The sequence below is a fragment of the Vitis vinifera genome, chromosome 16, assembly GCF_030704535.1.
Source record: "Vitis vinifera cultivar Pinot Noir 40024 chromosome 16, ASM3070453v1".
Taxonomy (NCBI): domain Eukaryota; kingdom Viridiplantae; phylum Streptophyta; class Magnoliopsida; order Vitales; family Vitaceae; genus Vitis; species Vitis vinifera.
The window spans coordinates 23958411-23986402 of NC_081820.1; the positions used below are offsets into that span (position 1 = coordinate 23958411).

Consider the following 27992-nt stretch of genomic DNA (forward strand, 5'->3'; position numbering starts at 1 on the left):
TGTAAATTCATAATTTTGAAATTATTTATTTTCCTTTCTACTTATAAGACTAAATTCTATATTGGTTATAAAAATCTATCTTTCATTTACATTTACTTTGTATTTTAACATATTTTATTCACAATACTTAGTACTAAAATGGTAACATCTTCCATTTCATTTTGATGGACGAATTGTCATGAGAATTCTACTTTAGTTAAGTTATCTACTATATTGAATCTTTTATTTTATTTTGATAAAAGAACACTAACATACACATGTATTTAGAGTCAAGTCATCCATTTTATCCCACTCACTTCTAAATGTTGCCTTTAGCTAGCATGGAGTTGACTTGGTCATCCACCAATCTTTTTTTAATATTGAAGGCAAGTCAATGCCTTCAATATTAAAATAAAGAAAAGAGTATGCCAATTTTAATTTTCCAACAAGCTTGTAACTTGGTCATTTATTTATTTATTTTTCCTTAGATTTGTGATGTCGGGTCTAATCATCAAAACTTAGAAGACTTGATACTTACAACTTTTCTTTGGTCTAGTCATCATATCTTTTAATGTTGCAAGGTTACTATTTATTTATTTATTAATTCCTTCAATACATAATGCAAGGTCTAATCATATAACTTGCAAGACCCGACACTCACAACTTTTCTCCCATCTAGTCATCATATATTTTAATATTGCAAAGTCATTATCTATTTATTTGTTAATTTCTTCAAAATGGTATGTAAGGTCTAATTTTATAACTTGCAAGACCCGACACTCACAATTTTTCTTTATCATCATGTCTTTTAATATTCCAAAGTCATTATTTATTTATTCCTTCGACATGGTATGCAAGGTCTAATTATTATAACTTGCAAGACCCGACATTTGACTTTTTTCCCACATAGTCATCATATTTTTTAATATTGTGGGATTATTATTTATTTATTTATTTTTGACGTGCAATGCTAGGTCATATTAATTTGCAAGACCCAACACTCACAATTTTTCTTAAGTCTAATTATCATATCTTTTTATGTTGTAATACTCATAAAATTTCAAATACTTTTATCTTTATTTGATCCTCTTTGATCCAACATGAAATTATTTCAAATACTAGTTGAGTCATTTTTCATTTCTTAAGATATTATTACTAAAGTTTTGATAGTTTCAATTAAAGTTTAAAATATCAATAAATACAAATATATTAGTATGGATATATCGAAAATATCGGAGAAATATCCGTGAATATTTTGATAAAAATATCGGTAAAACAAAAATTATTTAAAATTCATAAAAATATTTGGAGAAACTAAAAAAAAAATGATAAAATAAATAAAAATACACATGTTAAAGTTATTTTTTAAAGTGTAATTGACATACGTATGGTTAACTAGAAAAATATCTGGTAAACAAAAATATGTAAGTATTAATAATTTATTATTTATCTAATCAGATTAATTTTAATTTATAAAATATTTGAACTTAATTATTATTTTTATATATTTTAGTATTTTTTGAATAAATTTATATTTTTAATATTTTAAAATAAAACATTCAAAATTAAATAAAATTAAAAGGATAAATATAAAAAATTTAAAAGTGAAGTGATAATAATTTTTTAAAATAGGATTAATGAGATAATGATAATATATTTAATATCAAAACTATTATTTATTTAATTCAAATGCATTCAATAATGTAAAATAAACGATGATGCATATATGAATGGTTAATATTTAATTATTATATAAATAATATTAAAAAAATACTTGTTAAGAAAATTATAATGGTGGTTTTTATATATTAATTAATTAATTAAATTTTAAAATAACATAATTAGAATTAATTTATTTATTTTTTAATAATAAACTTTAACATATTTATTATGTATATATCTTAACAAAAGGGAAGGTGACTGTAGACCCCCATTTTGGGTGCATTTCCGCAGGCTATTTTCGCCAGGTGTTGGGATTTGATAGCCACGTGTCGCCTCAAGAGAGGCCATTAGGGAATCGTGTTAGTGGTTTGAAGAAGCAATGGAAAGGCGACACGTGTTATAGAATATTCTTGATTGGTTTTGGGAGGATTTGGAGGAGCGTAGACGGAGAGGAGATATTTTGGTTGCTGTTACAGAGAGGTAGAGGTAGCTTGGGAGGCAAGGTAGAGAGAGGGGGTGGCAGGGTTTCGGGATGAGCTTTAGAGAGTTTTCACAGAAGAGAGAGTGAGAGAGCATGAGAAAGAGAAGAGTGAGTTTTTCAGTGGGCAAGAGGAAAAGCCTGGGAAGAACGAGAGAGAGTTGGAGAATAAGAAGCCGAACCATCTTCACTTGAGGAGCTCAGGTATGGCCACTATGGGTACTTTCGCTTTGGATTTCTTGGTTTTCCTTTCTTGCCATTGTTGATCTTAAACATTGTTTGTTGGGTTTTCTTGAACCTAAGCTCGCATCACACTTGCTCTGGTTTGTTTCCTCTCTAGTTTCTCTTATTTCCCCTGTAAATGACTGAGGTATGGATTGCTTTTTTTGGGCTTGATATTTGATTAATTACACAAAAGCTTACTGTTTGTTCCACCTGCTCGGATCCATTTAGTACAACATGAAATAGAGTCGAGTCTAATGGGTTGTTTGTTTAGAGCATGTTTGGTTTTCTTTGGAACCCTTAATTTCTTGCTTTTGAAAAACTCCAATCATTATTCTTGAAAACTATTTGGAAGTTCAAACAGTTTTTGGAAACCTGTTGGATGGCACTCCAAGACTTCTCTCATGGGCAGCGACTGTTCCTGGAATCATCTCTGTTTTTGGTATATATGGCAGTAATACTAGAGAGTACGGTCAGAGGATCAATCATTTGCTAAGAGACCTGGGATTAAAGTATGGCATGGTGTAAACTTGGGAAATCCTAACTACCATTTTCATAAGCAATTTGCATCATCTGGAATGGTAGAGGAGGTGGAAGGTGTTTTATTAAAGAACCTGATGAGTTCGCGAGATTGCTACAGCCAAGAGTGGATGCCGTCTTCCCCATCTTTGCATGGCCATGCATGCCCCCCAAAAAAACCTTTGCAAAACCCATCACTCATCATATCCATCATTATCCACATCTCTTATTTTTCATACCCATATTTTCATCTTTTAACTTTCATATCCAAGCCCGTCACCATATGCCCACCATCAACTTCATCCATGTACACAAACCCAAATCCTAAACCAAACACTCCTCATGCTTTTACCATCCTTCATACCCATTGTCAATAGCCCATACCCATTACATGCCTATATCTCCATCTATCATTTCACCACCTTCTTACTATACCCATTAATCCTCTTCTCCCACTACCCGTTTCACTGATGATATCCACACCATGTACCCAACATGCCCATTACCCTACATACACGGCCATCCTCCATAATACCCACGTTTCCATTTTCCAATACCCATTATACCCGTTTCTCTCACTATCTTCTTCAAACCATCCCACCACTCATAATCCCTATCTTCATTCCCATGCAAATACCTCACCACTCATAACCACTATTTTCATTCCTATGCACATGGCCACCTCCATCTCATTCCATTTTTAATCCTTATACCCACCATGCCCATCTCTCTACACCACGTACCCTTCATACCCATTTTCCAATACCCATTAAACCCATTCCTCCCACCTTTACATGGCCATGCATGGCCACACAAACCATTGCAAACGTTTCTATCATTCCATTCCATCCCTCATATTCCATTATACCCATCACCATGCCCACATCCTCATACCCACCATTAACAGCCGGCCTCACTCTAACCCACTCTATGCCCGTGGCCATTCTCATTTCCCCACATCCTCATCACCCTTCATTAGCCATTCCACCTATACTAACCCACCGAACCTATTCCTCCCATATTCATCATTTTTTTTTCTCATCTTATACCATACCACCCAAGTTTCTAAAACAATATGGAGCTGAAGTAGCAGGTTGAGCCCAGCTTGTTGCAACTGATGAGGAACTGATAACTCCACTCCATTCACATCTCCATTAATGGTAGATATGTAAGCAAAGTGTGGATGCATAAAGCAGTTTAAAAGGAAATTTTCTGGCTGTTACAGCTGTGTGAAAAGAGGACGGGATCCGTTTCATTTGCTGCTTGATGCTTCTAAGGGGATTAAACAGATTGGTGTTGTCAGTTGGGGTTCACAGGGTCCTGTTCAAGCTCAGAATTTAAGGGATTTTTTTTTTTTTTTGTGGAAACGAAATCTAATATTGTGGCAAGAGGATCACGGAGACCACCCCTATTTGTGTATTTCATGAGACAACCTCATTTGATCAGAAAGGAATCAATGATTCTCAGGACAAACATTTGGAGCAGTCGTTGCCTTCCATGTCTAAAGGATTGAACAACAAGGATAAGGACAGAATATCGACGCAGTCTATTTTGATAGAATAATATGAAACAGACACTAAAGAGTCATATGTTTGTGGCTCTGATGGAGATTATGCATCATGGGTCTCATGGTTTTGCCACGTGCAAGGGCATGAGTTCTTCTATGAAGTTGACGTCGAATATATCCAAGATGACTTTAACCTTTGTGGTTCGAGCAATCAAGTTCCTTATTATGATTGTGTACTTGACTTGATTTTGGATGTTGAATCTTCGCGTGGTGATTCCTTCACAGAAGAACTAAATGAATTAGTGGAATCAACAACAGAGGTGCTTTATGGTTTGACTCATGACTGTTACATATTGACTAGCGAAGGACTGGCTGCAATGCTGGACAAGTACAAGGACTGTGACTTCGGTAGATGCCCAAGAGTTAACCGCTGTGGACAAGCCTGCCTTCCAATGGGTTTGTCAGACATTCCTCGACCAAGCACAGTAAATGTCTACTGTCCTAAATGCGAAAATATTTAACGTTCTTGCTCCAAGCCCCAAGGTGACATTGATGGAGCCTATAGAGCCTATCTAGAAGGGTGATAAGTGTTCAGTCCTGAGGTGCTTGATTTGACAGAGGAGGGTCTCATGCAGAAGTTTGCTGCTGGGGTCTCCCAATTTACTCCGCTCTCATTGGCTATCTCATACCCAATCCCAGTACTCACATCTCAGGCCCACTTGTATGATATTGGTTTGCATGGCCACCTTTAGGCCATGTATCATCTTTCATTCCTTCATCACTAATATTGAAAATAATTTTCCAAATCCTATTCTTCAAATAATTTTCCAAATTTTAATTTTTCAAATAATTTCAACTCCTCAATCTTTCATCCTTAGAATTTTTTTAGCCCCAAGAGTCCCAAATTTCAATAAAATTTGTTGCCATTTTTTTTGGGTAAACGATTTTCATATCTTCTTTGTTTTTTTTTTTTAAATGTTTCAAAATAAGTATGAATTTAATTTCGTAATTCCAAATAATGGAATTTATAAAATTAATTTGTGCAAAAATAAATCGGGCTTTGATGAGGGCCCAACATATGTGATTTCCTCATTGATTGATTGATTGCTATATATGATTGACTTATTCCACTCTATGACATGCATGCAATTATTCTGTTTTTATTTATTAACCTTTTTTTTCCATGAAGTAAACCAGCCCATCACTCAGGTACACTCTTTGCCTCTCTTGTTCATTCGATTATTTTGTTTTGATTGATATTCATTTAATATCCATGTTTTATCAATCTATTGTCATACTTACTTCATATCATTGGTAGAGACCCGTTTTTAGGAACTTAGAGGGGTGCTACGGTCTTTACCGTATCTTCCTAATAAGTAACCTGACCCTCGAGCCTATATTTGGTTTTTTCATAGACTACATTTTTCAAATAAAAAGTCACACTTAAGGTTTTCTTTCTTATTTTATTTACCCTTTAAAAATAAAACAAAAATAAATGAGGACTCCAAATTATTTTCTAAAAAATAAATTATTTTCAAATAAAAAACGAGTTTGCCATCGAGTGGAAGTGCATGAGCAAAAATGCGGGGTCCACAATGACTCAGTGGTAACTAAGCTTGAACCCAAGTCTTTCGGCCTAGGTTCGAATCTTGGCAATAACAAGCTAAAAACACAATACACAATACAATTGAAATTTGAGCTTTTAGTCGAGTGGATAGAAAATTGGAGCAACATTTTAAATGTAGAAAGTATAAAAATAAAAGTTGACCTGCTACTTTGAAAAGAGAAAACTCTAATTTCACAACAACAACAAAATAGAGCTGATGGAGTGATGATCTGAGGAAGAGCACAGTCATGCAAGAGCAAATCAGTAAGAGAAGGAAGTTTATTGATTACATGTTCCCAGTAGATGGCTTTGTCAAGGTTCAGGCCACTCAAATCAAGGTGCCTTAAAGACGAAAGGCGAGAAAGCCACTCGAGGGTTTCAGAACTCATACCATAATTACGACTAAGATCAAGAAAATGCAAGTTGGAAAGATTTCCAAGGTGACTAGGAATCATTCCAGCTAATTGAGCCTCAGAGAGATTAAGGCATCTCAATTTGCTGAAGAGGCCAATGAATTCAGGTACATAACTTCCTTGAAAATCATTGAGGCTGAAGTCTAAATGATTCAAGTGTTGCAGTTCAAGCAGTGAAGAACTGATCCTACCTCTCAGAGACTGGTACTCGTAAACCATACCAGTTGGCAGGGCATGGAGATCTAGCATGATCACATGGCTGGTTCTGTTGCTACACTGGACTCCTCTCCATTTGCAGCAATCTCTTCTATCTTCTTCATTCCCCCATGAAGAGAGGATTCCAAAATCATCGACAAGCCCTTGTTTGAAATCAAGAAGAGCTTGTCTTTCCTTCTCTACGCACCCGGATCCAAGGCCAGGTTTGCTACATAGTAAAAGCAAAGTAAAGCTGATGAAGTGTTGGAAGGACCCTTGAGCCATCTTCAACATGAAGCTGACAGCAGAGCCAAATAAAGAGGAGGATTTCTTCTGAATTCTCAGAAGAAGACCAAGCATGTGGGGGATGTTAGAAAAATTAGTGTAATTTTAAAAAACATGTATTAAAATATCATACTTTATAAATTATCTTCGAATTTTTTGAGACTTTTTATAACATTAAATAAAAGTTCTCTTCTGTTCAAATACACTGCAAGTCATTTCTTTAAAATACGATATTCTATTGAATTTTTTGGAAGTAGTGTATATTTGAAAATAGTTTTAAAAATATCATATTTTAATAAATATTTTTTAAAATTACTTTATTATTATTTTTTGAAAATCTCCCATGTGGGGTTTCATGCATGGAAAGTGTCAATTGTATTTGAACCTTATTTTGCTGACCTTTTCCAATCATATTTATGGTCGTTGTTGGCCACATTTATTGTTGCTGTAAGAGCTACCTAAATATCTAAGTGGGGAACAGGTTTGGCTGGTGTAATTTGCGTTATGTGAGAAAGTGTGAGTGGATGTGTTCAATTAGATTAACCACCTGTGCTTTTTTATTAATGTTGATGCTAGGGAGATTATGAACAAGAAACCAAGGAAAGAATTAAGAATTATATTTACCTATAGTAAAGAGCTGATAAGAAGTTAAGAAAGGGTACTATAGGTTACTAAGAACAAGAACTATTTCTGGCTTATAAAAATTAATTTCTTTTAGCTAATTTCCTTCACTAAAATTCGATTCTATGTAATGTTATTAAGTTAGTTTATTATATATGTTTATCATATTAATATTGAGTTATTAAGGCTATGTTTGGTTTTCAGAAAATTTGAAGGCAAATGCAAGAGAAATTTTTTTTGTTACTTCAAACTTATTTTATTTATTTTAACTCATCAATATAAAGATTAAATAATTTAAAAATACATAAGTTTTTAATTTGTTTTAATTATATTTGATTTTCTTTGATATTTTTCATAAGACAACCAAATATGAAAAAAATCATTTTCCTTTACATTTTTTTTTCTTAATATTTTATGACAACCAAACATAACCTAAGAGTTCGGTTAGTAGTGATTCTATGAAGCACTTTTAGACTAAGAAGTGTTTTTGAAAAAAAATTAGGGATTTAACAAAATTTAGGAAATAGTTTGAAAAATCTTAAAAATCATTTATAGTGTTTTTTGAAGAAATATTTGATATATAGGTAATTTTCTTAAAAATGCTTTCGGAGAAAATATTTTCACTTAAATCACTTCAATTAAAAAGACTGTTAAATGTACTCTAAGAGTTCGTTTAATAGAAATTTTAGGAAGCGTTTATAATATTTTTAATATTTGAAAATTTTTATCATTTAAGTGTTAAAAATGATAAAACGTTTTCTAAAATCACTGTCAAACATATTCTAAGATTTCATTGTGAAGTGATTTTATTAAAATATATTTTAGTTTGTAACCTCTTGCATGCAATATTTTCGTTAAAGACACTTTTAAAGATAGTTAAATATAAATGAAAATTTGTTTTAGAGATATGTTAAATAACAAAAGAAATTTCTAAAAGGATCACCTGTTATGCATGTGATTATCTAATTTAAAAAAAAAAGATCAAATACATAATTTTTGTTTAGGAAAAATAAAAACACTTCAACCACTCTTAAAATCACTTTGGGACTTAGTCAATTTGTGAGAAGTCATCTTAGAAGAACACGACATCTCAGTCTTATGAATAATAATTCATCTTTAAAAGTCTTTTAATTAATCTACGTTTTCAAATTAGTAGGTTACCTAAAAGACAGAGGACGTTGATATCTAAGACTCTCAAGTATGAACACTAAGAGGTAACATGCCTTCCATCTTTCCACACCATTCTTTTTAATCCTAGTATGGTCAATGGATTGAGACATTGGAGAAAAAAAAAAGAGAACCAAGAAGGGATTGCAACAGCTTAAGCTATTCCAATAAATAATATCTAGGACTATTAGTTTTGCCCCAGCCAAATTGAGGTAGGTGGCATCATTACAATTGAAAGCCCCCACCAATAACAAATTTTCAATTGTCTTTTCAAAGACGAGAAGATGCTAAAAAAAAAATAGAGCCTATTTGATAATATTTTGGAATCTTGTACTTTCAAACTTCCCTCTTAAGACTTTATAAAAGAAAAAAAAAAAAGAAAAAACAAAAAATGTAAACCTTAAAAGATAAAAATAATATGTTTTTCGAACAAATTCTCAAAAGATTATCTTATATTAAAAGTTCGTGAAATATATTTTTTAGTTTTAAAGAATAGAAAATTCCTTTATGTTCTAAAGAACATAAAATCATTTTCAAATTAGTTCTATATAGTTTTATGGAACTAAATTTTTTAAAACTTTGTATTATTCAATACATCGACCCTCCCTCCTTTATACCTAATTAATATAAAAAAGATAATATTTTAGAGATTTCCCTAATTCTACATTAATAAACCAAAAGATAAGACTTCAAGAGATGACAAATATTAAAGAGATAGTTATATTGATATAAAAATGTCTTATTTATCTTTAGATATATAAAAAATATTAATACAAATAAGACATTTTTACACCAATATAAATATCGATCTCTTTAATAATTGTCATCTCTTGTAAGCTTATCTTTTAGTTTATTAACATAGAATATGACTTCATTATGCCTATTGTCTGAGTTACTCCTTATATATCCTCGTAAGATTAAGGTGCCATCAAGGATGCCAAACTCTTGATATATTAGATATTGCAAAATCCGAATAGAATGTGATATATTACAAGTACTATTAAGTTGCCCAAACTCATGAACAATAGTAAAAAACTTATCAACTTACATGGAGCCCATGGTCTATATCTTTATGTGCAACCACTCATATATTCAAACCATACATAGTGTAACTTGATTAAATGAAATAGTCATAATGATATTATTTAAAAATAAACATTCAATTCGATAAAAGTATGTAAATAAACATTACTTTTATTAGTAAATGTAAACTATTTCAAAATAATTTATTTTTTTGTCAGACTAACTCTAACTATAAGCTTATATCAGAGTATAGAATTGAGCATGTTAGCAGAGCTAGTTCAATTGGGTGAGTTTAAGAGGAAGTTATGCATGGTAGGGTTGACAGAGACAAAGGACTAGGAGATTGAGAAAGAAAACTAGGGTTGATAATGACTTGACTTAAGACTATTTTAAGTACATAGGCTTGACAAAGGTGTAGACATAGGATCTAGCTAAATCATACAATTATCATATAGTAATGTGATCTCAACAATTTGCTTAGTAATTATGCAGAAGATACAACTATGATTTGATCATTACAACTATTGTTTGATTTATTCCTTATATTCTTTATTTTGAATATAGAGAAAGAAACCATGGAAACAAGAGAAGGAAAAGAAAGAATAACAAGAAAATTCTTAAGATGACTTTCTTTAATAAGCTCTTGAAGTACTTAAATGATTAGAAGAGGGGTTAGAAACAAGAAGTAGAAGAATTGATGATATGGGAAATATAAGGAAAGAAGATCTCATCAATTTCACAACAGGTTAAGTATAACTCAATCTTAGATGCATTTTACTAGTGGATGACTCAAGTCCAACAGAAGCAGTGCAACACATTTTGCTCCTCACTATTTGCAACAATGTTTTCATTGTTTCTTCATAAGCCTATAAGAAGAGGATTCTAAAATTGCTGACCAGGCTCCAAAACTACTTCCAAGAATTATAACTTGGCTTTGAGTTAAAGCACAACAGAGCCAATAAGTTCTGAAAGAAAACTAACATTCCCAATGAATTACAGGTATAAATCAAACAAAAGCACTACATAATAAAACATAAACAAAGAAACTTAAGCTACAGTACTGATCATCAAATAACTCAAACCTTAATACATGCTAGAGTAAATTATAAGCTAAGAAGTTGAATGGACATATCTTGTTGAATTCAAGCACACAACTGTTCTATAATAATTCACCCAATACTCCCCAACAGATGCTACCTACTACCATTGGAAGGAAAGCAGCCTGGAGTCCTGAAACACAAGGGTAAAATGATATTCATCAATTAAAAAAGCAAAGTTGGAGTCACTGCTCTTGGTTTTTAGACAGAACATTTGATATGTTGCACAGAGCAACATCTTGAAAGTTGTTATGATATTTCAAGAGAAGTGAAGCCAGTGAAGTTGAACAACAGCAAATGAAAAAACTGTAAGAAGAAAGAGAATAACAAAAAAAAAAAAAAAAAAAAAACAATTAACAAAAAACAAAAAACTAAACGTTTTGACTATGATCCCCGTTGCAGAAAATTAATTTATGGTGAAGCTGATTAGGGATTGATTGTTTTTTTTTTTCAACCACTGGTCTTTGATAACAAGTTAGGGAAGGTTAAGTGTTAATTAGATCAAAGGGATCTTTGTCAACCATTAGCTTTCCCTGAAAATATCTCGTCTTAATTAAAAATCAGATAGATAGACAAAAAGGAGAGAGAGAGAGGAGAGAGATGTTACCATTTAGTTTTATGGAGTCCTCATTAGTCAAATTTTTGGTTTTTTCAAGGATATGAAGTTGGCATTTCTCCATGAGCTGTTGAGGAGTAAAGTGCCACAGATTCCCCAAAATCCTACAATGAATCCAAGAGCAACCCCAATATAAAACCATAAGTCATTTGCCTCTTTTTGAACATGGCCTTCATTGGGAGGGGAATGTTCCCCTCTTTCATCTTCTAGACATTTTTTCAAAAGGGGTGGTCCACAAAGTTTGGGATTTCCCTCGTATGTCGAAGAATTGAAGCTTTGTAGTTGTGTCCCACTTGGAATTTTACCCCAGAAGTCATTGTGTGATAGGTCTAATACACTGAGGCGATCTATTTGAGATAAATTGGAAGGAATTTTACCAAAAAGTCGATTCCAAGACAAATCAAGAGCATCCATTGCTTTCAATTGACCAATTGTAGGAGGGATTAATCCAGTCAAAAAATTTCTCGACAAGTTCAATGAAATCAAATCTAAAAGATTTGTTACTTCTCTAGGAATTTCTCCACTTAGTTCGTTGCTTGAAAGATCAATACTCTTTAAAAGTCCAAGAGTTTTCTCATACTCAAGTTCTCTTCCTTTCCATTGAACCATTTGCTTATCAACATAAGAGCTTGGACGAGACAACGGTTTAAAGCATGGAATTGTGTAATTATAAGTGATGACCAAACTCCCTTGTTGAACCATGGCTGTGAAATTATTGAAACATCTTGGTATCATACCTGAGATATTATTGTTGGAGAGGTCCAATATTTGAATTTTTTTCAGTTGACACATATCCATAGGTATGCTTCCATAAAATTCATTGAATCGTAAATTAAGAACAACCAAATTTGGGAGACTTCTTCCTATCCAAGATGGTATGTTTCCACACAGTTTATTCCTTCCTAAATCAATTACCCTCAACTTTGTGCAATTCTTCAAAGACAAAGGCAATTCTCCGGTTAACTTGTTGTTTCTTAAATGCAATGATTCAATTGCTTCTAAGGAGCCAATCGAATCTTGAATTTTCCCAGAGAAATTGTTATTTTCTAAATTAAGAACTACTAATCCTTCCCATTGTGCCCAACAGTTGGGTAGTTCACCTGACAGCAGATTATTCGAGAGGTCAAGATAGGCCGAAGCTCCGCGACTAACCGCACACAACGAAGAAATTGATCCTGAAAACATGTTCTTAGAGAGATCCAACCATCCAGCATAAAAAATAAATACTGGTATTGAACCCTCGAAGTAGTTTGAACTCATATCCATTTGAGGGAAACGAGAAAATTCTATTGATGCATTCGGCACAACACCAGTGATCTGATTGTTGGAAATATTTAACCGATTCAAATTGGAAGTGAAATTCCAAAACCAATTGGGGATGACATCCGAAATTCCAGAACCTGAGATATCAAGCCAACCAACACCTTTCTGAGTTCTAAGCCAGCCTGGAAAACGTGGTCCCAGTTTGCAAGAGGCTAAAAATATATGAGTGAGTTGAAATTGGGGAACCCAGTCTGAGCTCAAATTCAAAGTCAACAGGGAGTTGAAAGATAAGTCCAAACGTTGCAATTTGGAGAGACTGAAGAGGTGGGCCTCAGAGACAGTGCCTTGCAATGAATTTGAAGGAATTTTCAACAATTCAAGTTGAGCTAGCTGTGCTATGCTTTCAGGTAAAGTCCCATTTAGTTGGTTATGTCCAAGATGCAACCTTGTCAACGATGAAAATCCAATCAAATCAGGGAGTGATCCAATGAATTGGTTATGAGATAAATCCAAAATTTCCAATGTGTCATTTGCACAAGCCAACAAGTTTTTTACAAGCACTCCAGCAAGATTGTTTCGATGCAACTTCAGTATCTGTAAATTACATAAATTGTTGAAGGATTTTGGAATCTCACCTTCAAGTTGATTCCTAGTGAGGTTGACAGTTCTAAGAGAGGTCATGTTCCCAAAAGTGTCTGGAATTGAACCTTGTAACTGATTATTAGAGAGGTCAAGAAAAACAAGGCTGCTACTAAAAGATTTCGGAATCTCACCTTTAAGTTGGTTCCAAGAGAGATCAAGGTATTCAAGAGAAACCATGTTCCCAAAAGCATCAGGAGGTGAAGCCTGCAGATGATTATAGGAGAGGTCAAGATGAACAAGGCTGCTATTGAAGTTGAACAACCATGGGTATATCGAAGTACTGAGCTGATTACAAGAGAGATCAAGGACGGCAAGAGACATTGAAGAAGTAACAAGGGAAAGAGATGGAGTGATGGGGGAAGGGAGATCGCAAGATTTTAAGAGCAAGTCAATGAGAGAAGGAAGTTTATTAATTGCATCTGCCCATCGGATGGCTTTACTAAGGTTAAGATGATTCAGGCCAAGGTGTGTTAAAGAAGAAAGGCGAGAAAGCCAGTCGAGATTTTCAGAACTCATATTAGAATTACCGCTGAGATCAAGAAAATTCAAGTTTGAAAGATTTCCAAGTTGATGGGGAAGAGGTCCAGCTAAATAAGTAGAAGAGAGATCGAGGTATCTCATTTTGGTGAGGGAACCAATAAATTCAGGCATAGACCTCCCTTCAAAATCGTTGCCACTAAGGTCCAAATGGTTTAACTGCTGCAGTTCAAGCAATGAAGGACTAATCTTACCTCTTAAATGCCGGAACTCATCTTTGTATTCATAGGCACTGAGATCAAGCGAGGTTATGTGACCGGTTTGGCTGCTACACTGGACTCCTCTCCATTTGCAACAATCTCTTTTGTTCTTTTCACTCCTCCATGAAGAAAGAATTCCAAAATCATCAGCAATGTCTTCTTTAAACTTAAGGAGAGCTTGTCTCTCCCTCTCTATGCACCCAACTTTAGCATCACCAACCTGAATACAGGATCCAAGGTCGGGTTTGGAACATAGTAAAAGCACAATAAACCCAATAAGTGGTTGAACGGACCTTCCAACCATGTCTAACATGAAGCAACAAAACTTCCAAATAACTGAGAATTTGCAAGTTTCTGTTTGGAATTCTTAATACACCGAGCACTGACCTATATAATATTCTCAATTCATGTTCTCTGGCTTATGCAATGGGGGGTATATGATGATGGTATCAATGGAATTTTCATATGGATATACCTTATAGAAGTAATCGTTGAAATAATTTTTTAAGCATATCTTGGAGCAACTTTCAGAGACTTGAGCATGGATGGAGATATTGAGCTGAAGAAAAACAAAATAAGAATAGGACATCTTAGGAGCAATTTCCCATGTTAGACGAGAGATAAAGTTTAAAATAACAATGCCGTCCAGAGAATTTGTCATTTGAAAAATTTGCAGGTTACCAATGGAGGTAACATTATGAAGTTCTAAGCTGGCTAGATTTAGTATTTTTACATGCCTCTCAATAAGATATAAAACACGAAAACTACGAAACATAAGTACAGTGATTAACAAATAAAACAAGAAACTTAACGCATGCTAAAACAATTATGTGATAAGAAATTTTGTGGTCGTGCCATGTCCTATTACAAACATTCCCAACTCTCCCCAACATAAACTATTGACTAATGATTCACAGGAAAGTAGGTTGAAGCCCTACACCACAATGGTGAAACAACATTTATCAATCTGCAAAAATATATTCGATTTGTTGTATGAAAAGAAAATGACTGTTTTCAAACGAGGGAAGTTCTAGCATGTTCCTTGGAGCGATCAAAGAGTGAGAGAACTGTTACTGCTTTGCTTTCTAGACTCCTATGCATATTAATTGTTGCAGTCCCGTGGATTCGTGCAATCTTTTATTTTCCAAGAACTGGAGATAAACATATCTCCATGAATCATTAAGCAGCAAAGAGACATGAGAATCTTTTCTAATGAATCTAAGAGCAATACTAATATAAACCATTAGTCAATTGAATTTGGTCTTCACTATGATTGGGGTGGGAATCTTCTGATCTTGTTTCATCTCTTTTAACAACTTTTTAGAAGGGGCTGATTCATGCCCAATTGGTGTCTCAGCTGATTCGTGTTCAGCTGGTGCTCCTTGATTGAGGAAGTGATCAACAAAATTTATACCTATAACACCATACACTAGGGTAGCAAATAAAAAGCTACTATAGTATAGTGGCTCTAGGGTCGTTCACTGGGAATGACTAACAAGCAATCAATGATACCAATTCCAAGTGAATTGGTCTTGTTTCATTTCAAGGTTAGCTTAAGAAATAAAACACAAACTTTGATTGGTAAAGGTTGAGACTTAAACTAACTAACTTAACAGAAGTTTGGAATAATTTAGGAAGAAAAGCATTCCTTGGAGATTTAGGTTCACTAGGGTGGTTCCTCATGCAAAAGACATAGCTCCGGTCAGATGGTTCATTTCCTCGCATTAGAGATTCAACATGTAGTCAATTCTCTAACCGGTGATGTACAGAGACTCCTTCAATTAGATTTCACTTTAATTCTCTCACTGATGCAACTTGCAATGGTTTCAGCCTCTCACCAAGCCTCAACCATTCAAGGTGATCTTTAACCTTGGACTTCCTTTCACAAACTCGCAAGAGATAACTAATGGATGTCTCATAAGAGTCCAAAAGCTTACCAAGTGTTGGTAATTCCAGAAAATCCTACCTTGAAGTCACCTCCCAGAGGCTCGCAAGGGGTAAACTAGTGTATTTCCATGGTTGGAAATCACTTGCCTTACCAAGTGTTGGCCCAGGTGACTCTAAGGTGTTTTAAGTTAACTAAAAACATAGAAATCACTAAAGGATTTCACTTCCTCTTCATTACTAGCTAAAACCACAAAGCTTTGTATTCTTGCACTTAGAACCTTCCCCGGCAACCATAGCTCCAAGGAATTGGACGTTTAGTTACTCATTCTCTGGGGAAAACTCCTCAGAGAATTCATAACTTAGAAATAAAATGAAAATACAAAGTGAGAAGGTAAGGCAGTAGAAAGAAAAGACCTTTACTTGCTTAACCAAACGTCTACAGAAGGGACCCCTCTCTGAGAACAGGCTCCCGAGAGGTATATATATATCAAAATAATATAAAACTAATTGTTACAAAGATATTTAGTCTTTTTACTAACTTAAAAACTAAAGAATCATGTAATTGGTGGTTTACAAGGAGTATTTTGGGATTTAGACAACAAAAATCTAATGGAAAATATCTCCCAATGTCGGTAGCAAGCTTCGGAAGGCTTCAGGAACCATTTCGCAGGAGAAAAATGGTGTCTGCGAAATTCAGGAGAAAAATGGTGTCTGCGAAATTTCGCAGACACCCAAGAGGGCTGCGAAATTATTTCGCAACACCAAGCTATCTTCACAGGGCTGCGAAGTTGGCTTCCACCTTGAGGTTCTCAGCTCCCTTCTCGCGGCATGGTTCGTGCATCGTCAGAAGGAGAAACACCTTACTGTACAAAAGTGCTGCGAAATTCTCGCAACAAAAGGCTGATTCCGCAGCACTTTAGAGTGATTGACTTGCAGTGGCTGTAACTTCTTCGTTTCAACTCCGAATCGCGCACCGTTTGAAGCATTGAATTTTTGACTTCCTGAGCTTTGAAATGGTATATAGCGTGCATCATTTGGACTTCATAAAGTGCTCCAAAAGTGGCTGCTACGACTGTCATCAAGAATAGGCTTTATGGCAGATTCTCTTTGCTTTTTCTCCTTGCAATCCGGATTCACTCTTGGCAAATGAATTCTCAACTTTGCCCAAGATTCCTCATAGCTCTCCTCATTCTTGACTTGCTTTGGTGATCAAAATACTAACAAAAACACCAAAACTTACACAAAGTGATCAAAATTCCTTTAAAGGATCCTTAACATGCCAATTGAGTTAAAAGGCCTAAACTACTACTCAAAAGTGTTTAAAAAGATTAATTATAGGCTATCAAATAGCACTTTTTGAGTAGTAATCAGGGGCCATAAAGCTCAGTGTTTCCTTCACATAAGAATTGAAGCTTTATAGTTGAGTATCCAATGGTATTTTACCAAGCAACTAATTTGAAAATAAATTAGTTGTGCATTTAGTTATTTTTATTGATATTATGAAAATTTAGAAAAGTAAAAAAAGCATTTTAAGTTTTTGAAATATTTGTATATGTTTTTAACTTTTAATTTTAATAATAAATTATTATTTATTATATGATGCTATATATCATAGTTGAACCAATGACCCCGTTAGTGACCCATGACATAATTTTTTTTTTTTAATCCAATATCTTGTCCGATTATGAATACATTAGAACATGGAAAACACAATTGTATGGAGTTCTTGATATATTGAAAGCCCTAAAGATGCTCTTATGCTATTTTTGCCATGATCATAACTCAAATAGTAAAAACAAAGTCAAAGTTTTAATGCTCAATTAGGCCAAGTGTTTTGTTGACTAGGGTCTATTGAAGTAAGTTTAGGGCCTTAATAATGGAAGTTAAGATTAGGGCTCTAGTTTTATTTTATTTTATTTTATTTTTAACAAATTCTTTAGATAACCAAATGGATATGATATATGATTAATCCAACCCATGAAGAATTGCTCTTTGTTTTTCCTTATGGATGATGAAAATAGTATATGCCAAAGACCAAATTAATATTACAACTTTTAGGATAGTACCCTTAAAAGTATAACATGATGTAATAATGAACGAATTTACTGTTTATAACATGATGTTGACTATTGGGTAGTCATAATCTCACTAAGCTACTATATTGTATGACCTTTCAACCTTTAGAGGATAGTGAGCTAGTGCTAAGGTCTTTAGTGACTTTGATGTATAAGTGAGACCTTAAGGTGGTCATATGTTCCCTATAGATTAGGTTATTGTTGATTGATGTTGGTAGTAGGAGGTATACTCAAGGCAGACAATATGATATCTTATAGGTTTGAGATAGGGTATTCTTTTAGGTGATCCTAAGGACATGTGATTAGAAAATCTATGACTGTAATAATTCCTTAATTGGAATTTGATATATGCTTTTTGTGATAGCATGTTAGTTGATCATATAATAAGAGATTATGAGACTCAAAGATGATAGGTAATCTTAAGAGGTTGATAGAATTCAACTTATTAAATTACGGATACCAGTTCATGGGAAGTACACATACTGGATAGACTCAAGGTTAGTATCTTGTTATAATATCATAATATATTGGAGTGCAATTGTAGTGGAATGTCAAATTAACTTTAGCATTTTGATTCAAAGGGAGTTGATATTTTTCTATGGGTCTCATTGGTTCCCACTCAAACTTATATTCCTTTGTGGGATGGTTTTTAAGGGATTTTGTGTTTTATATTCATATGTGTGCATAAGAGTTTTTTTTATAAATATATAAGGTTACATAAGAGCTTATGAATGATCTCTATGGATTAGACAAACTAATGAATTGGAAACTAATAGGGTTCATTAATAATTAGGACCTAGGTAAGTTAGATTAATTGACTTAAATCCAACATTGACTCAAGTTACTTAAGCCCATAGGGAAAAACCCATATAAACCCTCTTAAGGGTTACGACTTTTAGAGTTTCTACCATTTAGACTTTTAAGGAAAGGAACCTTCACCTCCACCCCTCTGGAGAGGATTCTATCTCTTTTCATGCTAGAACCCAAGTAAGAGAGTCATTTGGTGGAAGATCTATTGGTTTATGAGATACACATTGATTCTTCATTGATTGGATTTCATCTTGAAACATCCAGCTCACAGGTAATAACACAATTTTCCATAGATCTAAGTTTTAATATTCATTATGCTTTCGCTTGCTAGATCTAGAGAACCCCTAAGATGTTTTTGCATGCACTCTAATGATATAGGGTTGGGAATATAGATATCAAGATATTCCTTACAATAACTTCTTCTCAATTTATTTTCCGAGTCTTAATGCAAGTATACTAAGGACTATAAATTCAAAAAATAACCTTGATGAATTCTATTTGTGAACAAAAGCTCAATATTTGTTTCCAAATTTTAATGTTGATAACTTATTCCATTCTATCAATTTCATTCCTTTGTATATGTCATACTAATTTCATTCAAAGAAATATTAACAAACAACTCAATTTAGAGGTCAAAGTTACATTAGTGAAGCATTGTGTTTTTTATCATAATATAATAAATGTTTATCAATCCTCTCACACCTTAACTTAGAAAAAAAGATGTAGTTGGCTTGTGAATTTTGGACTTTGAGGGTTGTTGCAACAAATACATTACAAAATAAATTGCTTGAATTAACCTCTCCAAGCATTACAATTATGTATTCCTTAGAAATTAGAAAGTAAAGGAACTAGCTTCCATGTTGCTTAGATAGTGCATTAATATGTATATATGTATCTCTCTCTCTCTCTCTCTCTATATATATATAGAAAGAGAGAGAGAGAGAGAGGGAGAGTTTGCAAGTAGATACATTGTTAAGTTACCTTCCATATAAGCTAATTGTAATACTTGCATTACATAAGGAAATTAGATCCCCCATTGGGTTGTTCTGCCGATCTTGAGTTGACATTTCATGGGAATATAGAGTAGGCTTAGGAGGCATTTGCAAGATTTCAATGTCACCTTCAAGCATATTTAGTGCTTTGCTCATAGAAGGGCGGTCTATGGGCTTCATTTGCACACACCATAATGCAACTATGATCATTTTTCTCATATATTTCTTTTCATCCTCTGTGGCATCGCCCATTTCCATATGTCCACCTTGTTCAATTTGGTCATAAATCCATGATGGGAAGAATATCTCACTTAGATTTTCTTCATGTGCACTCACATGCCTCCGTTTTCCCACCATCTCCATTAACAACATTCCAAAACTATAAACATCAGCCTTATATGACACATGCCCAATGTTTTTATAGAACAATTCTGGAGCAATGTATCCTAATGTTCCTCGAGCTGCAGTGAGAGACACAATACTTTCATCTGTTGAATATAATTTTGCAAGGCCAAAGTCTGAAACTTTTGGAGTAAAGTCTTCATCCAAAAGAATATTGTGCGGCTTGATATCAAAATGTAGAATTTGCATGTCACACCCTTGGTGTAAGTATTCAATTCCACGCCCTACCCCAAGTGCAATCTTGTACAATCTTTCCCAACTTAAAGGAATGCTCTTTTCTCCTTTGAGGAAGATAAACTTGTCAAGAGACCCATTCGACATGAAGTCATATATGAGGGCCCATTTTGATCCTTCCACACAAAATCCAACAAGTCGTACCACATTAATATGATGAATCCTTCCAATTGTAGCAACTTCATTAATGAAATCTTGCCCATTAGCTTTTGATATGACCAACATTTTTACTGCTACAATTTGACCACTTCGAAGTTTACCTTTGTATACAGAGCCAAAGCCGCCTTGACCTAATTTATTTTTAAAATTATTGGTCATCTTCTTTAAATGTGAATATGAATACCTGATGGGCCGAAATTTTTTGTGATTTTGCAAGAATTCTTCAATATCTTCATCTGATGATAAGTGTCTTCGATGGAACTTGAAGATCAAGTAGGAAAAAAGACATAACATCCCGAGTACCGTGCGTCCACCAACGATTGTTATGACTAATAGATAAACATGAGAAAGTTGAAATATTTTAGGAAAAAGGTTTATAAAGACACATTTAGATGTCAAATCGAACAAATACAATTGCTTGAATGGGAGAGAAAATTGGGGGCATTTGGCTGCACAAAATTTGACCCTTGAATTTAGAATCAGCCAAATTTCACAATTTTGGCTTCTTTACATTCCATCCCACTGGATTTAATTTGAAATGAAATGTATCCAAATTCACAAAAACAGTTCCATGGAAAAACAAATATTTGGAAATTTCGTGGAACTAAAATGTAATCGAACCCAATTTTGCACAACCAAACAAATAGCAACCCTTTATTTAAGCAAAAGAATTTGACAGTCTACAATCTTAGATGCAAGAATTTCAAGGATTTCAGATAAGAGCCTACACAAATTTAAAATTGGAAGTTGGGAGTCTTACCAGCCTTTTGAACAACCCAGGCCCCTGATAAGAGAAAGACATAAATTGAATTAGAAATGAGATGCATATGAGACATTAATTATAGGAGAAGAAGATATACAAACTACAGAAAGTAAGCATAATGAAAATGGAAAGTTCAACATGTAAAACATGGAAGATAATAGAAGGAACTACCAAAGCCTCACCAACTAAAACACCACTGGAGGTATAGCGTCCATTATTGAGATATTTTCTAAGGCCTGCATGATTTAAACAGGAAAGCAGTATCAGTTATAGAAGATGAAAAGCCTAGTTCCAAAATTGCAGTTTGTATATTTGTTTATCCTAATTATTTACTAAATCTTTTACTGCAAAATAACCCTTCAGTTCAAGCAAAAGAAAAAAGAAAAAGAAAAATTGCTTGACTTCCCAAAATAGAACTTCAAAAAATTAATAGTTGGAACTAGGTAGTAAGCATTACCTTCAAATGTAAAGGGACTTCGAAAAAAGGCCTCGGCTGTCAACAAGAGAAGACATAAAATTCAGAACGAGAAATATTAAGAGTGTAGCTATTATGATTTTTATTATCAATTAACAATGTTTCTATAATCATGGACAATAACACTAGGAAGCAAAAACATATTGAAAGTTCAATTAAGAAAAAAAATAAAAATAAAAATGAAAGAAAACAATCTCCAAAAGCCTTACTGAAAAAGTTGATCATTGGAATCAGTACATCATCTTTCAACTTGCTAAGCCCTGCATAAGTAAACCAATCAACTGAAATTAATTAGTTGTCCTAATTATTTAATTATTCAACTGCATAACTGGATTTCCAACTGGTGAGTTGGTCCACCACTTAGAAATTCTTCAGCACTTACAATTTCTTCCATCAGTCCAGTACTCGTCGCATATTATACTACTGTCTTTGAAATTCGGCTCACAGAAGCTTAGACCTCCTTTGCATTTGCCACAGCGGAAGTACAAAAACGATAGCTCAAGCCCCATAAGCAGAATTTCTTGCAAATCTGACATTGAAGTACTCTTTCTGGGCTCTGAAACTGCCTCGAATTTACCGGTAACAACAGTCGTGCCCAAGGTGCATGAACTCTGAATATCTCTCGCCACCTTGCCTCGCCCAATTAGTGCATAAGTATATGCTTGTGAGGAAGAGACATGGTTATTGCTACCCTCGCAAGAAGTAATAGGAATGTGGTTATGATCATTGATTGTCCTTGTGCAGGTCATCAGAACTATAGTAGTGTGTTCATAAGGAGCTTGATATGGATATAGACCGTGTAATATCAAGGAATAAAGAGGAGTGGAGAAACAGTTGCCCTTCTCTAGACCAGGAACTACAACTCTAATGGTGGAGTTATGGTAATTGATCTCCTCAACATAGTATTTCCCATATAAGATGGTACGGTTGTTTTCACAAACCAGCTCATATGCAAGATCAGGATCACCACAGCCAGGTAAATCACCTTTTAATCGGAAGGGGCTGCTGATGTTTCGGATATCTCCACAAGAAGACGGCCTGCAGGGCTGCTTCTCACTAGAAACACAATTTGAAAGGAACCAAACATGGAGGAGTGTCATGATGCCTATTCCCACAAGTCTTGCTTCTCTCACCATCATAGTTTCAGATGCAGAGGGAGAGCAGCTCTGGTTTTGGGCTAAGCCAGATCGGAGTTCAACTTTCTAGCCACTTGATTTTTCTTTTCATTGGTATCATAATCAACAACCCATATAAAATATCTGATTTTCTATATCTTAACCAGTAATCAGGTTTTATTATTATTATTATTATTATTTGTTGTTAAACCTGATGGGCTGGATCATTATCAATCAGGCTCCAACGACGGCCTGATTGTAATGTACAAGAAAAAAAGAAGTTAATTAGAGTTAGGAGGAAATATCAAGGAAGCTTACTTTGCAAATACAAGTCAAGCTATAGATTTGTCACGACATGGGAATCCAATTTTTTAGTATTGAATTGAGTTCTTGTCCTTGAAGTATCACTCATCTAATAATAATAGGTTCAGGTTCAGAAAATATTAGAGGGAGAGCAGCTCTAGTTTTGGGCGTCCTTTGTTTAAAAAAAAAAGATATAAAACTAAAACCCAATTGGCAAGTCATCTCAGAATTAAACTTTGTTCCAACTTGATTTTTCTATTCATTGGTGTCACAATCAACTATATAAAAATGTTTGATTTTTCTACAAAACGCGTAATCAAATTTTATATTTTTTTTCTAATATATTGATATATTAGACTATGCAATTTAATATCGACAATTTTGTTCCATTGTTTTGACATTAGGATCTTTTTAAATTGTGTCTTACTCTCCATTGAAGACTCAAGACAGCTGTTTAATCAATTGGGATGATACATGTAAATAGAAATGTCCAAGAAAGGCAACTTAGGGATTATTAAGCATGGTGTGGATCAAGGTTTTTAAAACTAAGCTAAAAGGATTTTAAAATCATTTTGAAAATCTCCTCAAGCGCTCAAGTACTAAGGAGAGAGCTCAAAGAGCATTAAAGTGCTTTAAGAACGCTCAAGCGGTTGCATAGAGAGCCAAATCTCCACCAATTCTTTTTCATATTTTGACCGATTTTATTTTGGAAATCTTAATTTGAGCCCACAAGGTATTTATATTCTATAAATATCATACCTAAAAAGGATTTTGTTTTTTATATGAATAATTTAGACAACCACATTTGTCTTTTTGTTCCCAAAACAATTAAAAAAGTTTGTATTCACTTTTGTTGTTGTGAAGGAGATCTATATCCCCTCAAGTGCTAAGATTAGATCTATTGGAAGCACACAAGGTAGTACGTTATAGACATGAAGTGTTTTTTTCACAAACCAGCTCATATGCAGGACCAGAATGACCACAGCTTTAATTGAAAGGGGCTACTGATGTTTCGGATATCTCCACAAGAAGACGGCCTGCAGGGCTGGTTTTCACTAGCAACACAATTTGAAAGGAACCAAGCGTGGAGGAGTGTTATCATGCCTATTCCCACAAGTCTTGCTTCTCTCATCATCATAGTTTCAGATGCAGAGGGAGAGCAGCTCTGGTTTTGGGCTAAGCCAGCTCGGAGTTCAACTTTCTACCCACTTGATTTTTCTATTCATTTGTATCATAATCAACAACCCATATAAAATATCTGATTTTCCATATGGTTTTCTTCTTCTTCTTCTTCTTCTTATTATTATTATTATTCAATTTCTGGTCAAACTTGATGGTCTGGTCATTATCATCAGGCTCTAACTACGACCAAATCAAATACTAAGCAAATAATTGCAATGTACAAGAAAAAAAGGTTAATTGGAGTTATAAGGAATATCAAGGAAGCTTACTTTGTAAATACAAGTTAAGCTACAGACTTGTCATGACATGGGAATACAAGTCAAGCTAGTGGCCGCCCAGCATCATATCTCCTTTTCCATCTCCACTTTTTTAGTAGTGAATTGAGTTCTTTTCCTTGAAATTAAACTCATATAGTTATAGGTTCAGAAAACAGAGGGAGAGCAGCTCTACTTTTGGCCGTCCTTTAATTCAGAAGAAGATATAAAATTAAAGCACAGTCGGCGAGCCAGCTCATAGTTCAACTTCGTTCCAACTTGATTTTTCTCTATTCATTGGTGTTACAATCAACTATATAAAAATGTTTGTGTTTTCTGCAAAACGCGGAATCAATTTCTCTATCCTTTTTCTAGTCATACAAAGTCGTTTAAATGAGTAGTGGAGTTGACAGAAAATTGTTTGAAGTAGAAATGTTGGAGTCTCTCAATTAGTATATAATTTTAATGCACGTAAAATAATCGAATAATTGCAAAGTACACGACAAAAAATAAATAAATAAATTGGAGTGATAGGAGATATCAAGGAAGCTTAATGTGTAAATACAGGGAAGCAGCATATCTCCTTTTCCATCCCCAATTTTTTGTATTGAATTACTGCAAAAACTCTAATCACTGCAAAAGGCTAGAGGAGGACTGCAAAAACCCTAGAGATGAGCAGTTTCTTGAAAATGGTTCTATCTTTATTTTTCTTCTTGCCCATGAGATTATTTGCAGAAATTGAAGTGAGTCAAGATGTCTGCAAGGTATCAAGGTGCAGTCACCATGGTCCGGCCATCCGGTTCCCGTTCCGGCTAAAAGACCAGCCACACCACTGTGGATATCCGGGGTTTGAGATATCTTGCACAGAGAAGAAGCAGACCATAGTGGAGCTGCCATATTCAGTGAAGCTCTCGGTAAAGAAAATAAATTACAAATCTCAGGAGATTGTCGTCCATGACCCAGATTTTTGCCTTCAAAGACAGCTTCAAAACTTTACTTTATCTGCCACTCCCTTCAACTTCAAATTTCATTCTTTCTACTTCGTAAAGGACTTCATCTTCTTCAATTGTTCCTCAAGTAAAACAATGTACAAAAATTTATTTTGGCACATCCCTTGCAGTTTTCTCCCCAGTAACCCAGTCCATGCTGTTGTTTCTGATACGGATCTCGACCAGTTGGACCTATCCTCTTGCCACAAGATTTTCAATGTTTCACTTCCATTTTCTATACTTTATGGAGGGGAAAACTATTTTTCTTTCACTTGGTCAGAATCGATATGTGGAGACTGCGAAAGACAAGGTAAGAAATGCAGACTGAAGAGCAACACTAGCAAGGAACCTGAAACTGAATGCGTTGAAAAACCAGCAAAAGGTACAACACTCATTCCTCTATAATCATTTACCTGCATTTCTGAATTGTGCCCTTTACTCTTTAGTATAAAATTATGTAATTTAAAATCAGTAACTATTTGATTAGGTAAAGGAGCAACTACTGCAGAGGGTATGAGCTAATCAACTTCCTTCGAGCTATTATAAAAATAATTATTAGTAAAGATAGGTTTGGTTTCTAGAAGATCGGAGTAGGGAAACTGCAAGGAAAAAAAACATAGCCATAGTATTTCCTAGAACCTAATGGAAGATAGGGGTTTTACATTTTTTAACTTCATGTTTGAGAAACCGGCCATAATGTAGGAAAGAGTGAGTACCTCTAGTGACGTGAGTTTAAGGGACACCCAAAAACGCAAGGTTTAAATCCATGACATTGTGTAATAGGTCCTGATTATATTACTTTCAAAAGCAACATGCTAATGATTTTATTAATATTATTTTTTCTTCTTGCAGATGGATCACAAAAAAAACTGGTTACAGGTGATTTTCCACTCACCATACTTCTTTCTTTTTCAATTATACTAAGAATTAAAAGAGAAAATTGACTCTCAATTTCATTCTTTTGCATTTATTGAAAAAAAAAAATTGTTTTCTCATATGCAGGTTTAATCCTTGGTTTCTTTCTTCTCGTGTTTGTAGTAATTACACTCTATTATGTATATAACTCAAATAAACTTGATAGAGAAAATACCAGAAAGATTGAAAAGTTTTTGGAAGATTACAAAGCTCTCAATCCCTCAAGATACTCCTATGTTGATATTAAAAAGATCACAAATCACTTCAAGGACAAATTAGGTCAAGGAGGTTATGGATCAGTGTACAAAGGAAAGCTTTCCAATGAAGTTCTTGTTGCAGTAAAGATCCTTAACGATTCCAAAGGCAATGGAGAAGAGTTCATTAATGAAGTGGGAACAATGAGTAGAATTCATCATGTCAATGTAGTTCGCTTGGTTGGATTCTGTGCTGATGGAGTTAAACGAGCTTTGATTTATGAGTTCTTACCAAATGAGTCTTTAGAGAAATTCATATTTCCAACACCCATTAAGAACCATTCACTTGGTTGGGAGAAGCTTCAAGACATTGCTATGGGCATAGCCAAAGGAATTGAGTATCTTCATCAAGGTTGTGAACAAAGAATTCTTCATTTTGATATCAAACCTCATAACATTTTGCTCGATCAAAACTTCAATCCAAAAATATCTGATTTTGGTCTTGCCAAATTATGTTCTAAGGAACAAAGTGCAATTTCAATGACTGCAGCAAGGGGGACAATGGGTTACATTGCACCAGAAGTGATATCTAGGAACTTTGGGAATGTGTCTTATAAGTCAGATGTTTATAGTTTTGGAATGCTGTTACTTGGAATGGTAGGGGGAAGGAAAAATATTGATGTTACAGTTGAGAACACTAGCCAAGTATACTTCCCAGAATGGGTTTATACCCAATTAGATCAAAGGGAGGAAGTGCATATTCGGATTGAGAAAGAAGGAGATACCAAAATTGCAAAGAAGTTAACTATTGTGGGACTTTGGTGCATTCAATGGTATCCAATAGATCGCCCTTCTATGAAAGTTGTTGTTCAAATGTTGGAAGGAACAGGAGACAATTTAACCATGCCTCCCAATCCTTTTGCCTCCATAGGTCCAACAAAAACAAACATCAAAAGGCCCAAAAAATCTCTTCAACAAGAGTTGACAGTTGTTCCAGAATTAGATTGAAAGAAAAATTCTCTATCCTTTTTTATTATTGTAAGTGTGCTACTAAGCATTAATCATGTTGTAATTGTTACTCAATGTAACCTTTCCATTTATTTATCTTTACCATTTAGACCAATGTTTGTAAATTAGAGTACTTTTGAGGCTTAAATTACATTAGATTTGAAAAGATATTTATGGCTCTAGCCTTATGATTCTCCTTTTTT

At 34.2% G+C, this 27992-nt stretch overlaps 4 protein-coding genes and 1 pseudogene across 4 annotated transcripts; 2 read left to right on the forward strand and 3 right to left on the reverse strand.

The window, feature by feature from the left end:
* The first annotated feature begins 4017 nt into the window (after positions 1–4017).
* Positions 4018–4888, forward strand: LOC100248498 (putative casein kinase II subunit beta-4; annotated as a pseudogene).
* Positions 4889–11425: 6537 nt separating this feature from the next.
* LOC100853108 (receptor-like protein EIX1) lies at positions 11426–14336 on the reverse strand. The gene is made up of 3 exons (XM_059743418.1): positions 12618–14336; positions 12491–12565; positions 11426–11494 (listed from the first exon to the last, which is right to left on the reverse strand). The coding sequence occupies exons 1-3, from the start codon at positions 14334–14336 to the stop codon at positions 11426–11428; spliced, it is 1863 nt and encodes a 620-aa protein (XP_059599401.1).
* A 5445-nt stretch (positions 14337–19781) lies between these two features.
* Positions 19782–20885, reverse strand: LOC132255321 (rust resistance kinase Lr10-like). Its single transcript, XM_059743419.1, has one exon. It carries the CDS (start codon positions 20883–20885, stop codon positions 19782–19784), a length of 1104 nt encoding a protein of 367 aa, XP_059599402.1.
* Positions 20886–21216: 331 nt separating this feature from the next.
* On the reverse strand, positions 21217–23029 carry LOC100260469 (uncharacterized). The gene is made up of 5 exons (XM_010664479.3): positions 22212–23029; positions 22039–22089; positions 21812–21847; positions 21537–21590; positions 21217–21375 (listed from the first exon to the last, which is right to left on the reverse strand). Exons 1-5 carry the CDS (start codon positions 22966–22968, stop codon positions 21326–21328), a joined length of 948 nt encoding a protein of 315 aa, XP_010662781.2. The 5' UTR covers positions 22969–23029; the 3' UTR covers positions 21217–21325.
* A 2373-nt stretch (positions 23030–25402) lies between these two features.
* LOC100250224 (rust resistance kinase Lr10-like) lies at positions 25403–27789 on the forward strand. The gene is made up of 2 exons (XM_002266250.1): positions 25403–26054; positions 26675–27789. Exons 1-2 carry the CDS (start codon positions 25403–25405, stop codon positions 27787–27789), a joined length of 1767 nt encoding a protein of 588 aa, XP_002266286.1.
* Positions 27790–27992: the final 203 nt, after the last annotated feature.